This window comes from Oncorhynchus keta, chromosome 12, assembly GCF_023373465.1.
Source record: "Oncorhynchus keta strain PuntledgeMale-10-30-2019 chromosome 12, Oket_V2, whole genome shotgun sequence".
NCBI classification, from domain to species: domain Eukaryota; kingdom Metazoa; phylum Chordata; class Actinopteri; order Salmoniformes; family Salmonidae; genus Oncorhynchus; species Oncorhynchus keta.
This window is the reverse complement of record NC_068432.1, coordinates 13,947,656-13,963,858: the sequence shown is the minus strand read 5'-3', so window position 1 is coordinate 13,963,858 and position 16,203 is coordinate 13,947,656. Positions and strand designations below refer to the sequence as shown.

The following is a 16,203-nucleotide window of genomic DNA, read 5'->3' as shown; positions in this document are numbered from 1 at the left end:
CCCAGTGTTGAGGATCAGCGGGGTGGAGATGTTGTTACCTACCCTCACCACCTGGGGGAGGCCCGTCAGGAAGTCCAGAACCCAGTTGCACAGGGCGGGGTCGAGAACCAGGGTCTCGAGCTTGATGACGAGTTTGGAGGGTACTATGGCGTTAAATGCTGAGCTGTAGTCGATGAACAGCATTCTCACATAGGTATTCCTCTTGTCCAGATGGGTTAGGGCAGTGTGCAGTGTGGTTGCAATTGTGTGAGTGCTATGGGGCGATAGTCGTTTAGCTCAGTTACCTTAGCTTTCTTGGGAACAGGGACAATGGTGGCCCTCTTGAAGCATGTGGGAACAGCAGACTGGGATAAGGATTGATTGAATATGTCCATAAACACACCAGCCAGCTGGTCTGAGCATGCTCTGAGGACGTGGCTGGGGATGCTGTCTGCAGTCTTGTTTTCAGATTAGCCTTGTTAAAATCCCCAGCTACAATGAATGCAGCCTCTGGATATGTGGTTTCCAGTTTGCATAGAGTCAAATAAAGTTTGTTCAGGTCCATCGATTTGTCTGCTTGGGGGTCAATATATACGGCTGTGATTATAATCAAAGAGAATTCCATTGGTAGATAATGCGGTCGATGTTTGATTGTGAGGAATTCTAAGTCAGGTAAACAAAGGACTTGAGTTCCTGTATGTTGTTATGATCACACCACGTCTCGTTAATCATAAGGCATACCCCCCCACCCGCCCCTCTTCTTACCAGAAAGATGGTTGTTTCTGTCGGTGCGATGCGTGAAGAAACTAACTGGCTGCACCGACTCCGATAGCGTCTCTCAAGTGAGCCATGTTTCCGTGAAGCAAAGAACGTTACAGTCTCTGATGTCTCTCTGGAATGCTACCCTTGCTCGGATTTCATCAACCTTGTTGTCAAGAGACTGGACATTGGCGAGTAGTATGCTAGGGAGCGGTGTGCGATGTGCCCGTCTCCGGAACCTGACCAGAAGACCGCTTTGTTTGCCTCTTTTACGACGTCGTTGTTTTGGGTCGCCGGCTGGGATCCGATCCATTGTCCTGGGTGGAAGGCAGAACACAGTATCTGCTTCGGGAAAGTCATGTTCCTGGTCGTAATGATGGTGAGTTGACGTTGCTCTTATATTCAGTAGTTCCTCCTGACTGTATGTAATGAAACCTAAGATTACCTGGGGTACCAATGTAAGAAATAACACGTAAAAAATCTAAATACTGCTTAGTTTCCTAGGAACGCGAAGCGAGGTGGCCATCTCTGTTGGCGCCGGAAGTCAATATGTCATGTTTATGATTGTATTTCAACTACATTGTTGAAGCTATTCATACGTTTGTATATACAGTAGGTTTTGTGACACCACCCTGAAATGGTGCTTAAACTCAAGGTTAATCTGAGTTTGACCTCCCAGCAATCTCAATGCAACAGAAGCCCCTGTGGCTGAGTACCAGTAGAGACCATCAAGCGGGGCTACTGCCACGTGCACGCTACTACACTACACTACACTATACTACACTACACTACACTACACTACACTACACTACACTACACTACACTACACTACACTACACTACACTACACTACACTACACTACACTACACACGGAAGAAGACACCATTACTCTGTTGTTGCCATTGACACCAACAAAGATCAACAGCAGGTCCAAGCTGGCCTTGAGCAAGAGAATGGCATTATCTATCAAGAAGTTTCAGACCTGCCAACCATTACAACAGTACGTTGATGTGTTCATGTGTCAGTATTTGAATATGCATACTATTTTTGTGTGCTTCTATGCATGTGTGTGTGTGTGTGTGTGCACGAGCATGTGTGTGTATCCCAACAGTCTCCTGTTTATCAGGGCCCTCCACACCTCTAAGCCGCTTCCATCACGCACATCCCATTAAGATGCTCTTGATGAAACAGTCCGTTTACACTTCAGACACAGCAAATTAACAAATTGTCAGCTTATAAAACAATAATAGAATTGTATGCGTTCCCCAATTCCCCTCACTGCTAATGTGATGCTGGAGTGGCCCTTTGCCTGCAAGGTTAATGGAATCCATATTTTCAATTTAAACCTTCCTTCCCTTTTTTTTGCCAGAAAAGATGCACAAGTGGGTGTAATTAGTCTGTACTGTAACAAAGGAGCTTGCTGGACCAATGGAAACAGACCTGTAATTCCACTATCATTTATCCTATCCCTCTCTCCCTCTCCAAGCTGCAGAAAAACAGCATGACATTTCGCTCTTGTTTCACAGTGGCGTGTGATCAGGGTGGATGAGAAATTGCGCCTTCTACAAACACTGTTCACATACCAGTGTGGTACATCGAGACGGACAGAGGTGAGGATTGGTGTGCATAATCCCCCTCCTGAACCAAGAGCAGTCAGGATTGATATGGACAAGCTGCTGAAAGATGCCTCTCTGCTGCTCCTCATAATGCATGCTGTACCGGAGTCTGGGAAGCTTTTCAATCACACGCCCTCTCCCGCTGTCTGTCATAAGGTTTATGGGTCCTAGGCTGAGGTAAATTGCTTCTTGCCGGTCAAATTTGAAGAGCCTCGTAAAAACCTGGACGTGCCTCAGTCATCCCCCAGCCTCCTCTGCACCCCACGCTGCACAGATGTGACATATGTAAAGGTGAAACCTCCACAAAACACCCACACACACCTTGACTAGGCAGAAAATTGTTTTATTTTCGTCTCCTCTCCCTCTTTCATGTCCTCTCCCTCTCTTCTCCTGTCCTCTTAACTGTGCCCATGTTTTCAGCAGGAGAATTTGATGCTGAGACAGCCAAGACTTCCTCTAATTTCAGATATAGAGAATGAAATGGAAATCTGTCCCACTGCTTCAAATGTCAAATGAAGCAAAGGTATGTCTTGCAGACAACCAATACTAATCCCGCAATGATGTAAGAAGGAATAAACACAAAACACATTTTTAGAATAATTAGAATATTGATGAGATATATAACTATTTTCCTGAAATCATGGTTGGGGTTCTCCCAAGAGGTTGGGCCCCCCCAGATAGCATATGAACATGTCATAAATTTAAAAATATGTATATTACAGGAAATTAGCTTAAAAACTGCAACATTTTCTCTTTGCCTCATGGCAAAAATGTGTAAAATAGCATGAGAGTAGCTATAAAACTACAGATTTAAGAATTAGAATAATAGAATGGACATGAGCCGCGTTTTGATGGCCTAAATGTCAGCCATTTTGGTCAGGGAGTTTGCAAACCACAGTTTGCCAGTGTTGTGATAAGATATAATGCATTTTAAGAATTTATCTGCACTATTGGCCTACTATGTTTGTTAGCTAGCTAGCCAGATAGTTTTAGATGAATAATTCCATACATTTTTCTAAATGCCAATATTCCATTCAAACAATGCAGTCAATCTACAGCCATATATTGGCCGAAATCAGTTGATGATAGGACTTGCAATGCAACACGTACTGATATAGTATCATATCACAGCTTTCAAAGAAAATGAAGACATTTATGGTCTGTTTACATATATTTATAGGCTATTTATAAACAACATTTGTATAAAACCCGTATAAACTGTATTTATAATTCTAAGACAATATTTTAGGTTGACGGTAATTCGATTATACAATTTCTGATATATCACATGCCTTACTTTTTCATTCCTGCATAAGAAAAATCTGGATGATGCCTCTACTGCCATTAATTCCAATTAGACTGGTTTGGATTTTTCCCTGACCAATATGGATGCCATTTTCTCTCCATTCTGGAACTTTGAAGGTTAATGACATAGCCTCTCAGTTTTTCGGCCTGTGAAACTGCGCGATGCCACTGCATGGTCTTGTTTGTTTACAACTGTTCGGTTCATATGTAAAGTGCCTTCAGAAAGTATTTTTCCACATTTTGGTGTGTTACAGCCTGAATGTAAAATGAATTAAATAGAGATTTTGTTTTCAATATACCTTAATGTCATAGTGAAAAGACTGTACATACTACACTGAACAAAAATATAAATGCAGTATGTAAAGTGTTGGTCCCATGTTTCATGAGCTGAAACAATTTTTTAAAAAAAATATATTTTCCACACGCACAAAAAGTTTATTTCTCTAAAATCTTTTGCACAAATGTGTTTTCTCTCTATTGATGAGCATTTCTCATTTGCCAAGATAATCCATCCACCTGACAGATGTGGCATATCAAGAAGCTGATTAAACGGCATGATCATTACACAGATGCACCTTGTGCCGGGGACATTTTTTTGTCCCGGCAATAAGAATGTGCAGTTTTGTCAGACAACACAATGCCACAGATGTCTCAAGTTTTGCAGGAATGTCCACCAGAGCTGTTGCCAGAGAATTTAATATTAATTTCTCTACCAAAAGCCACCTCCAATGTAATTTTAGATAATGTGGCAGTATGCCCAACCGGCCTTACACCACGTGTAACCAGACCACATGTAACCAGTAATAAGTTAAGGAGTACGAATAATTTCTGAAGGCACTGTATGTGTAGGAGTGGGAGTGTGTGAGGTGTGTGTGTGTGCTATGAATTGGTGATGCTCCATTCAAGTCAGTTTTATTACATCTAAATTGCATCTCTCCCTTTCAACCAATAATAAAACAGACCAAAAATCACCCGTGAGAAATTAGTAATTGTACTGTAATAAATCTAATTAAATCTCAGTATTATGGTGAATACCACATAGGCCTATAACAGTGTAGTAGACTATTTTTTAAAGTGTTTATTCAAAGTTAATATCTGACATTTGATATTATATTCAACCTCCCCAAGAAATTATGTTACAACATTTGAAGTTACTTTGAGGATTTTCAGGCATGCTATTTGGAGGATGCTAACAGGGGTCCTGTCACTCACATTGTTTGCTCTCATAATGCCAATGCAATAATGTTGCTATGTAAACAATCAGCTCAATCTTGGGTTGCTAAATCTCGACGTAGAGTAGGCTATTTTCCCCAATTAAAAAAAGAAATATGTGTAACTTTGGTGAATTATACATTTAATAACACGACAATACACATATTACAACCATTAATGGTATCTCAAAAACCAATACAATGATGCCAAAACACTTCAACATGTAGTCATAGGCCTACTGCTTTATATAGGAATTATAATCACAGGCTTACAAATAATGTATTAAAATGAGTTTACCATCAACAGAATAAGATATTTCCTTAATATATGCATTCGGCATGGGTGCAACTAATTACAACACATAAAGAGGCATAGGCCTTCCTCAAGCGTTCCGTCTGTCATTCGATTATGTGAAGATGATGCACATCTCCGTTGATATTTCAGACAGCTAAAAATAGGCGGAAAGGCGACTCATAATAGACTAATGAGATTAACGGTTCTGTAGCAAACATACTGAGAGATTTTCATGCATGTTATAGCAAGTTATTGTCCAGGTTAATTTCTAATTTCTCAATTACTCCATCTCTATTGAGACTACGGTCTATGGTTTGACTCAAATAACAACCCTTACAAGTTTAACAGTTCTGTTGTCAATCTAACAGGTACACTCACGCAGTGACCGCACGCACTTCCTGCCTATGAAAGAATGCGTGCAAGTTAAAAGGGTATCCTTACCTGGCTCTTGTAACAGCCCTTTCGTTCTGTGCATGCCAGACTGGTGCGTTGCTCCCCGCATATCTCCGCACAAACGTGGACACTCTCTCCGCGCTTTGAACTCAATTCTGCAGCAAAGTCTCAAAGCAACGCGGGTCCGCAATGTTCAATAACACTTCTAAATCAAAAGGTGTTGGCACTAGGCGCGGACAATTTCAGTTTGTGGTAAAGTTTATTGGAATATTGTGTTGCATCTCACTCACCCTTACACAACATGTAGTACGAGTTTGCGAAGTAAATGAGTGGAGAAAAATATATCTGCGAGTGAGAGGAATAGAACGGGAAAAAGGGCTGGGCGCTTTTCAAAGAAAGAGCTGCTCTGAAGTGAGGGAGCATGGAGCTTGCTGCCTCATCGCTGTTCTGCACAAAGAAGAAGCTACCAGCAGAGAACAGAGGGGGGTGGAATGTGGTAAAGCATGTTCTCTAGGAATAAGGAGATGTGGAGAGTGAGAGGGAGTGGGGAAGAGAGGAAGCAGGAGAGAGAGGACAATTTGATTTTGAAGATTGTGGGTCAGAAAATGTATTACAAACAATGTAGAGGAGATTGTAAAGATTGTAAATAGGCTACATTCATTTCCAATCAGGAATCCCAGTGGTATTTATTCCCACAAATTAATTTGTCATTGAAATAACAGAGTATGCTTAATACAAATGTCAATATTCTATGCTTTGAGCAGGCTATGCCTGAAGAGTAGCCTAGGTCAAGGTCTCATCACCTCAGCTATGACAGTAGCCAGTGCTGGAGCAAGCTGTGTCCTGTCAACAGCCGATGCTCCTGTGAAGTTTCATGCTGCCACCCGTTCCAAAACTCAGTGGAGAACTGGGTTCCAGGAGGACATGCTGGCTTCGTGCCCTCCATCGTCTTCCACCTGGTTGACTTCCTGGTTCAACAGGGCTGCAGAGCTGGGACCCAGGCTGCTCAAAGATCAAAGGATACTGATCCATAGCTGCAGTTCTGGTTGAGTAGGAGTGTGAGAAAACTCCTGTTGTCTTTAGTCTAAATTGAAATGCCCAATCTGGAGTGTTGGACACAACAGCACAGAGTCAACCAAACTCTGTTCTATATGCAGGTTGGCATTTATGGTCATGAATCTTGCCCTGGAGGCAGCTCTGCAGAGTGGTCACTAGCTGGCACACTAGCTGGTTTTAAAACTAACCCTAACCTTAAATGAAGACAAAAAAGCGTATTTTTGTTTTCAGGAATTTGTATGACATAGTCCATTTTGACTTTGCAGCTGGCCCACCTAGTGGAAATCGCTCAGTTTTGCCCCCAGGGCAATATTCATGACAATAAACTTCAACCTGCTTTCTATATTTATAATACTGGTCTGGATGGATTAGTCATCTTCTAACAGCATGGTGAGTTGGCCTATTTTAGGTCACATGGAATGCTTATGATACCTGATTAATACATTTTAAAGAGAGCTGGTAAACTAGTGGTATGTCATTTTTCTATGGATCATACAATCTTGTGAAGGGAAGGCTACTACTATGCCACGTCAGTTAAAATCAGTCAGTTTGGCGCTATGGTAACACATCTAGAAAGTAGTACAACTTGACAACTGTCCACCTGTGCTTTGATATCCCAGTCATTTTAATGAGATCAAATATTATTCTCTCTAAGCCGCGAGAACATAAGATATCACAGGAAGAGAATCAAGTTATTCATATTCACATGTTTGTTACAAGTGTAAATTTGATCTTCACAGGCTCTGCAATTTCATTCGTCCCGACCTGTAAATATGCATACTCGTACTGCGTTATTCCAACGCCACCACTGAGTTCCGTCTCCAGCAGAACTTTGATCAGGTAGACATTACTGGAAATCACTAGACAGACACTAAAATACCCACCACAAGCAAATGCCTGAAGTATGAGAATCAATATTTTATGGAAATGGCAATTTAGCTTATTTCAAATGTTTGGGCTCACATTATTTTGCGGCAACAGCCATCGTTAAATTATGCCTGTGTGTGTATGGAAGCAGAGGGCCCGTGTAACAGGAGGGGAGGGAGAGGGGAATTGAGCTCTGATTGAGCCGTTTGTCTTCCTGTCAGAGATTAAGCAAAGATTGGTTAACCTTTACAGGAAACTAAAAGGAAAATAGACAGGCAGAGTACAAGGAGGGAAAAAACACCTGACAGGTGGAAAAAAAAGCCAAACAAGAGGAGTAAATGTGACTGGTAGGGGTAAATACAGTAAGGCTCATCTCCTCTACTGTGTGATGGACTTCTGTTGGGCCTCAGCTGTTTCAGCATGGGCCCATCGGGTCCTCATTTACAGCCGTCCCTGAGGACACTACACTATACTGCACTATACACACTCACAATATATCAGAGAGTAGGCCTGCTATTACTGTTGATTTGGAGGAAATATATCTGAGAGCCAGGCATGTTTTTCATACCTTCAACCTATCTGAGCCATACTGCAGTTTATCATCTAATCTTGGGTATATTGTGAAAATTGATTTGGGGAAAACTAAGTAATATCAGTAGTGTATAAATATCAGACATTCACACATGTCTATAAAGCCAATCAGAACGTAACCATGCCCATGTTGTAGTGTTTCACATACTGTATAAGTAATGCCCTCAGCTACAGTATCATTTATCTGAATTAACCCTCCTGTGTTGACAGTGGATGGCAACGATTAAAGTGACTGGATGTTCAGCACCAAAGACATTCAAATAGAGGAGAAATGTAATTTAGTGAGGCCTACTATGTACTGCTGGAGTTATCAAGACGATATGGTAAGGGACACATTTTCTGTCCATCAAAAAAAGCCCTCACAATGTGCGATCCCGTGTGAAACAACTATATGGCATTGTCCGAACACGATAATGTGCCCCTGCATGGATAAGAGCAAAGGTACCATAGCCGCTTCACCACAATATTCCAATTGCATTTTACAGCGATTAAAAGAGCACAGGGGAGAGCAAAATGTCCATGTTAACATTCATTGCTAACTCAAAGTGAACACAAATCTAAATGCTTTAACTTACTGTCCTTCATTGTATGTGTCAGGATGCCTCGTAGCCTCGTATTACCAGACGGATGAAAGGTGAATTGATATCCCAGTATCTGCTGGAACGCAGATTGAACCAGGTTTTCTGGTTTTCTTTGCTTGTGCTTAGCTTTATTCTAAAAAACTCCCTAGTCCTTGCCGATAACAAGCATACCCATAACATGATACTGTCACCACGATCAAAGGGATATTCAATGTCTGCTTTTTAAATGTTTACCCATCTACCAATAGGTGCCCTTCTTAGCGAGGCATTGGAAAACCTCCCTGGTCTTTGTGGTTGAATCTGACCTTACAGATAATTGTATATGTTGGGTACCTAGATGAGGAAGTCATTAAAAAAAACCGCTGTGCCGGTTTACAAGGTATTTGAGGTAGATACGTATGTGGGTTCTTACACTGATTCGGCGTCTGTTGAGAAGAGTAAATTGGTAAAAAAAAAATATGTTTTCACCTAACTTAGTGACAGGGTGCCAAATAAACTAACAGGGTTGACCGTAACAGGGTTGACTGTAACAGTGTTGAACATTTCATTTAAAAACTCTGCCATAAATCGCCTCTTGACAGGGGGAATGGAAGCTTGTTGTGTGCAATAGGGAGTGGCAATTGAATCACAAAAAAAATGTAATTGCAAAAACATTTCTAGGCTGTCTATCTATAGGTAACAGGGTTGACGTGTTTTGCTCAACCCACTCAGTTTTCCCTCACAAAACACAAGAAAGTGGCCAAACATAGTCAAACTAGCTCATCTGCTTTTACACTATGATATGAGTATTAGATGTTCAATGTTTCTTTTGAAAAAAAAATATTAAAAAAGCAATAGTTTCACTATATTAAAATGAGAGAATGAGGGACAGTCTAATAATAATAATCTTCAGAAATGACTATGTCAAAGAAACAACATAACTAGGGCTTTACATTGATGGTGAAACCTGGTGTAATAGGATTCACCTTCATTCCACATTGTCCTTTTCCGTGATTGATGTCTCATCTGAGGTTGTAACGGGCTTTCTTGTATGCATTCATGTCTGTCCCATTCCTTGTAACATGTTGACTACACCAGTCACATGCGTGTCCACGTCTGCCCTTGCGCGCATGTTGATTTTGTCCATCCACACCAGACGTGATCATGACACACAGATTAAAATATGAAAACCAACCGACTATTTTCATTTGGGCGCATGTTAAAACACTAAACATTCATGGACATTTAGCTAGCTTGCTATTGCTAGCTAATTTGTACTGGGAGATGATCATTGGGTTGTTAGTTTGATTACTCCTGAGGTGCTGACCTGTTGCACCCTCTACAACCACTGTGATTATTATTATTTGACCCGGCTGGTCATCTATGAACATTTGAACATCTTGGCCATGTTCTGTTATAACACCTAGCACCACCAGAAGAGGACTGGCCACCCCTCATAGCCTGGTTCCTCTCTAGGTTTCTCCCTAGGTTCCTGCCTTTCTAGGGAGTTTTTCCAAGCCACAGTGCTTCTACATCTGCATTGCTTGCTGTTTGGGGTTTTAGTCTGGGTTTCTGAATAGCACTTTCTGACATCGGCTGATGTAAAAAATGGCTTTATAAATACATTTGATAGATTTGATTGAGTTTACTGCAATGCATATGGTACTTGTTTTTGCTGGATCTTTGTAGAATTTTGACCCGGAGTCATACAAAACCTGGTGTTTCTCAACTCCGACTATTAACACTAGAAAAGCTGAGCATCTAGCAATACCCTTCTGAGACAATTCATTCTAACAGTCTAATAAATACATTTCATATATGTATTCTATTGCAAAAAAAGTATAATTTGGTTGTATTTATGAAGGTTTTAGGTAGGCCTACCATTAGAATTAGAAAAAACAAAATATTTTCATTAGTTTGTTAGTGTAGGCTAAATGTAAAAATGAGAAAAATCCAAAACATCACAACTCAAGTGTTATACACCATCACAAATACATAATTTATCATTTCATTTAGGCAAACATGAATAAAAAATGAATGAATTGTATTTCAAAATAATAGAATATCATATTTTAAGTTGAATTATGTTACTAGTCTGTGCATAGCCGCAAATGCTCACATGTAGAACACATTGAATAGCAGCTGTAATATTCTACAAAATATATATATTTCTAAATAGAGCCCATGCCTTAATTACATTTGATTAATTTAGCAGACACTCTTGTCCAGAGCGACTTACAGTTGTGAGTGCATACGTTTTAATACTTTTTTTATACTTTAAAAATTACATAACAATAATAAGGCTATATACAAATGGTACTGTTACAGAGTCAATGTGCGGGGGTACATGTTAGTTGAGGTAATTTGTAAAGTGACTATGCGTAAATAATAAACAGCGAGTAGCAGCAGTGTAAAAACAAATGGGGGTGGGGGCGGCCTAGCACCTGTGGGCGGCCCGTCAGAAAGTTCAGGATCCAGTTGCAGAGGGAGGTGTTAATTCACAGGGTCCTCAGCTTAGTGATGAGCATTGTGGGCACTATAGTGTTGAACGCTGAGCTGTAGTCAATGAACAGCATTATCACATTTTGTCCAGGTGGAAAAGGGCAGTGTGGAGTGCGATTCAGATTGCGTCATCTGTGGATCTGTTGGAGCGGTATGGAATTAGAGTGGGTCTAGGGTTTCAGGCATGATGTTATTGATGTGAGCCATGACCAGCCTTCAAAGCACTTCATGATTACCGAGTGCTATGGGGCGGTATTTATTTAGGCAGGTTACCTTCGCTTTCTTGGGCACTGGGACTATGGTGGTCTGTTTGAAACATGTAGGTATTACAGACTCGATCAGGGAGAGGTTGAAAATGTCAGTGAAGACACTTGCCAGTTGGTCCGCGCATGCTTTGAGTATACATCCTGGTAATTGGTCTGGCTCCACGGATTTGTGAATGTTGACCTGTTTAAAGGTCTTGCTCACATCGGCTACGGAGAGGGTGATCACACAGTCGCCTGGAACAGCTGTTGCTCTCATGCATGCTTTAGTGTTGCTTGACTCAAAGCAAGCATAAAAGGCATTTATCTAATCTGGTAAATTTGCGTCACTTGGTAGTTCATGGCTGTTTCCCTTTGTAGTCCATAATATTATTCAAGCTCTGAGACTCCAAGCGCCCTGCCACGTGCCTTTTACTGAGGAGTGGCTTCCGTCTGGTCATTCTACCATAAAGGCCTGTGGTAAATTCAATTGATTGGAGATGATTTGGAAAGGCACACACCTGTCTATATAAGGTCCCACAGTGCATGTCAGAGCTAAAACCAAGCCATGAGGTCATAGGAATTGTCTCTAGAGCTCCCAGACAGGATGGTGTCGAGGCACAGTTCTGGGGAAGGTTCCCAAAACATTTCTGCAGCATTGAAGGTCCTCAAGAACACAGTGGCCTCCATCATTTTTAAATGGAAAATTTTTGGAACTACCAAGACTCTTCCTAGAGCTGGCCGCCCGGCCAAACTGAGCAATTGGGGGAGAAGGTCCTTGGTCAAGGAGGTGACCAAGAACTCGATGGTCACTCTGACACAGCTCCAGAGGTCCTCTGAATTCCGCTGTGGAACCTTCCAGAAGGACGACCATCTCTGCAGCACTCCACCAATCAGGCCTTTATGTTAGACTGGCTAGACGGAATCCGCTCCTCAGTAAAAGGCACAGCCAGATCAGAGTTTGACAAAAGGCACCTAAAGGACTCTCAGACCATGACAAACAAGAATTGCTGGTCTGATGAAACCTAGATTGAACTCTTTGGCCTTAATTCCAAGTGTCACATTTGGAGAAAACTAAGCACTGCTCATCATCTGGCCAATAACATCTTCACGCTGAAGTATGGTGGTGGCAACATCAGGCTGTGGGGATGTTTTTCAGCTGCAGGGACTGGGTGACTAGTCAGGATCAAATGTCAAAATGAAAAGAGCAAAGTACAGAGAGATCCTTGATGAAAACCTGCTCCAGAGTGCTCAGGACCTCAGACTGGGGCGAAAGTTTACCTTCCAACAGGACAATGTGCCTAAGCACACAGCCAATAGAATGCAGGAGTGGCTTCGGGACAAGTCTTTGAATGTCCTTGAGTGGCCCAGCCAGAGCCAGGACTTGAACCCGATCGAACATCTCTGGAGAGACCTGAAAATAGCTGACCAGTGACGCTCCCCATCCAACCTGACAGGTGTGCTAAGCTTGTAGCGTATTACACAAGAAGACTCGAGGCTGTAATCGCTGCCAAACGTTCTTCAACAAAGTAAAGAGTCTGAATACTTATGTAAATGTGTTATTTCAATAAAGTTTTATACATTTGCAAAAATTTATCAAAACCTGTTTTTGCCTTGTCATCATAGAGAATTGTGTGTAGATTGATGACGAAAAAAACGAACAATTTAATACATTGTAGAGTAAAGTTGTAATGTAACAAAATTTGGAAAAAGATAAGGGGTCTGAATACTTTCTGAATGCACTCCATATATACACTACATGGCTGAAAGTATGCTGACACCCCCTCAAATTAGTAGATTGGTATATTTCATTCACACCCATTGCAGATAAAATAAAGCACACAGCCATGCAATCTGCATAGACAAACATTGGCAGTAGAAGGAATGGCCTTCCTGAAAAGCTCAGTGACTTTCAACTTGGCACCGTCATAGGATGCCACCTTTCCAATAAGTTAGTTTGTCAAATTTCTGCCCTGTTAGCCTTGTCCCAGTCAAGTGCTTTTACTGTGAAGAGGAAATGTCTAAGAGCAACAACGGCTCAGCGGAGAAGTGGTAGTCCACACAACCTCACAGAACAGTACTGGAGAGTGCTGAATCACGTAACGCGTAAAAATGGTCTGTCCTCAGTTGCAATACTCACTACTGAGTTCAAATTTTTTTCTGGAAGTAATGTCAGCACAATAAATGTTCGTCAGGAGATTCATGAAATGGGTTTCCATGGCCCAGCAGCCACACACAAGCCTAAGATCACCATGCGTAATGCCAAATGTCGGCTTGAGTTGTGTAAAGCTCGCCGCCATTGGACTCTGGAGCAGTGGAAATGCATTCTGTGGAGTGATGAATCACGCTTCATCATCTGGCAGTCCAACTGATGCCAGGAGAAAGCTACCTTCCCTAAATGCATAGTGCCAACTGTAAAGTTTGGTGGAATAGGAATAATGATCTGGGGCTTTTTTTCATTGTTTGGACTAGGCCCCTTAGTTCCAGTGAAGGGAAATCTTAACGCTACAGCTTACAATGACACAAAGCGAGGTCCATACAGAAATGGTTTATCGAGATCGGAGTCGAAGAGTATGACTGGCCTGCACAGAGCCCTGAACTCAACCTCATCAAACAACTTTGGGATGAATTGAAACGCTGACTGCGAGCCAGGCCTAATCGTCCAACATCAGTGCCCGACCTCACTAATGCTCTTGTGCCTGAATGGAAGAATGTCCACCCAGTAATGTTCCAACATCTAGTGGAAAGGCTTCCCCAGTAAGTCGCTCTGGATAAGAGCGTCTGCTAAATGACTTAAATGTAAATGTAAACGTAAGAGTGGAGTCTGTTATAGCAGTAAAGTGTGGACCAACTGATTTTGGAATGAGATGTTCGACGAACAGGTGTCAACATTCTTCTGGCCATACACTGACCAAAAATATGAATGCAACATGTAAAGTTTTGGTCCCATGTTTCATGAGCTGAAATAAAAGATCCCAGAAATGTCCCATACACACAATATTTCTCTCAAATTGTGAAATTTGTTTAAATCCTGTTAGTGAGGATTTTTCCTTTGCCAAGATAATCCATCCCCCTGACAGGTGTGACATATCAAGAAGCTGATTATACAGCTTAATCAGTACACAGGTACACCTTGTGCCGGGAACAATAAAAGGCCACTGTAAAATGTGCAGTTTTGTCACACAACACAATGCCACAGATGTCTCATGTTTTGATGGAGTGAGCAATTGGCATGCTGACTTCAGGAATTTCCACCAGAGCTGTTGCCAGAGAAAGTAATGTTAATTTCTCTACCATAAGCCGCCTCCGTCAATGCTGGGAGAGTAAGAAAAAATCAAATCGGGAGCACCGAGAGCAAGCTTGTGCCAATTATATCAGTGATAAACTCAGTGCTCCACCCCCCCCCCCCGCCCCCACTCCCATACCTCAAAAAGCCAGGCATGCAAATGGAAATTAACATACATCTAGATGCCAGTTCACTCGCCCCTAGCGCTGCCTCATTTTGCATTCATCTAATTAAACTTAAAACTTAACAGACACCCCCTGTTTGGCCTACTAAGTAGCCACGGGCTGTCTGTAGAACTGCATGAACAATCACTACTCTTGGCCATGTCCTGCTACCACACCACAAGCCACCCTCTTAACTCTCTGAGCACACATTAAATTCCTTTCTGAGAAGCCAAAGTAAAGTTTGTAGTATTGAGTTGAATAATGTTAAGTTAGATGTACTACATTTTCAGCTCCATAGTTCTGAATAATCTGGTGCAATTAAAAAAAGGTTCTAGATAACAATAATGTACCATATACTGTTTTTCCACAACAGTAAACATAGTTTAATTACGCATAATGTGAGGATATATTAGTATAGTAATTCAAACTTTGATTGTATTTAAGGCAGCAGAATTCATTTTATAATAACATATCCTTGATTTTGCACTAGAGCTAATAGGTGGAATCAGATATGGTTATATCCATGAAGGGAACAAGGGAACTGGTTTTAATCAAACACTCTCCTTTGAGTAAAGAAGAAATAGTGTTACTTCATGGTATCATCATTTATTCCCTCATTTATCATTTACTCCATTCATATCCATCATTCATCTGTTCATGTTAATTGATTCTCGTGCGGGACCGCAGACTATTAAAAAGAACAGTAACACCAAGGTTAAGGGTCTTAACCTCCGACCGCTTCTCCTACCCTATTTTCACTGAACAAGTATTAGATTCCTCTCATCGCCACAAGTAAGACTGTATCACAATGTAGACGGTTCTGTTATGAACGGTCATACATCCAGTATAGCACTGCATGTCTTTATATGGCACCTGCCCTTCAGTCAACCTCAGACCAATGTGGGGTCATCAAACAGCTCCCTATATAATAGCTACCATGGTCATTATGAGCTTCAGGCTAACACAGAGCGACACAGGAACCATGTGACTCATCGGCTTTCCCATTCCTTCCACATGTTTTCTGTTTGAGGGGAGCCTCAGCCTTCACACAGTAGCATAGCTCCCAGCATCTTTGTCACATCACGCTGCCACTGAACCCCCCCCCAACTCTTTCCCAAGAGTGATTAATCTTCTAACACTAATTAGATACTTGCTAATTAGCATCTGACATATGAGGGGAGGAAGGGAAACATTTGCATGACGATATGGTTGACTGTACCAGCCCAGACCCTGCCAAAGTGCTGTCACAGCTCCGAAAGATTTGGAGCTCTGGAACAGTAAATCCCAAATCAGAACTCTGATACAAAGCCTGTCTCTTCTTCTCTGTGATGGGAAGTCATTATACAGTGCATGAACACAGAACAAGAGGTCTTATTT

General features: G+C 41.6%; 1 protein-coding gene across 2 annotated transcripts in view; it reads right to left on the bottom strand.

Moving 5' to 3' along the window:
- Positions 1-16,203, bottom strand: part of LOC118391024 (teneurin-2-like) — a 279,332-nt gene that overhangs the window by 118,570 nt on the left and 144,559 nt on the right. Inside the window, exon 1 of one of the 2 annotated variants that reach the window (XM_035781945.2) lies at positions 5,607-5,940. The exons of the other annotated variant lie outside the window; for it this stretch is intronic. Coding sequence (XP_035637838.2) covers positions 5,607-5,667 — 61 coding nt within the window. The 5' untranslated portion in view covers positions 5,668-5,940. Of the gene's footprint in view, positions 1-5,606; positions 5,941-16,203 lie in introns of those variants that run through there. 2 annotated transcript variants of the gene reach the window in all.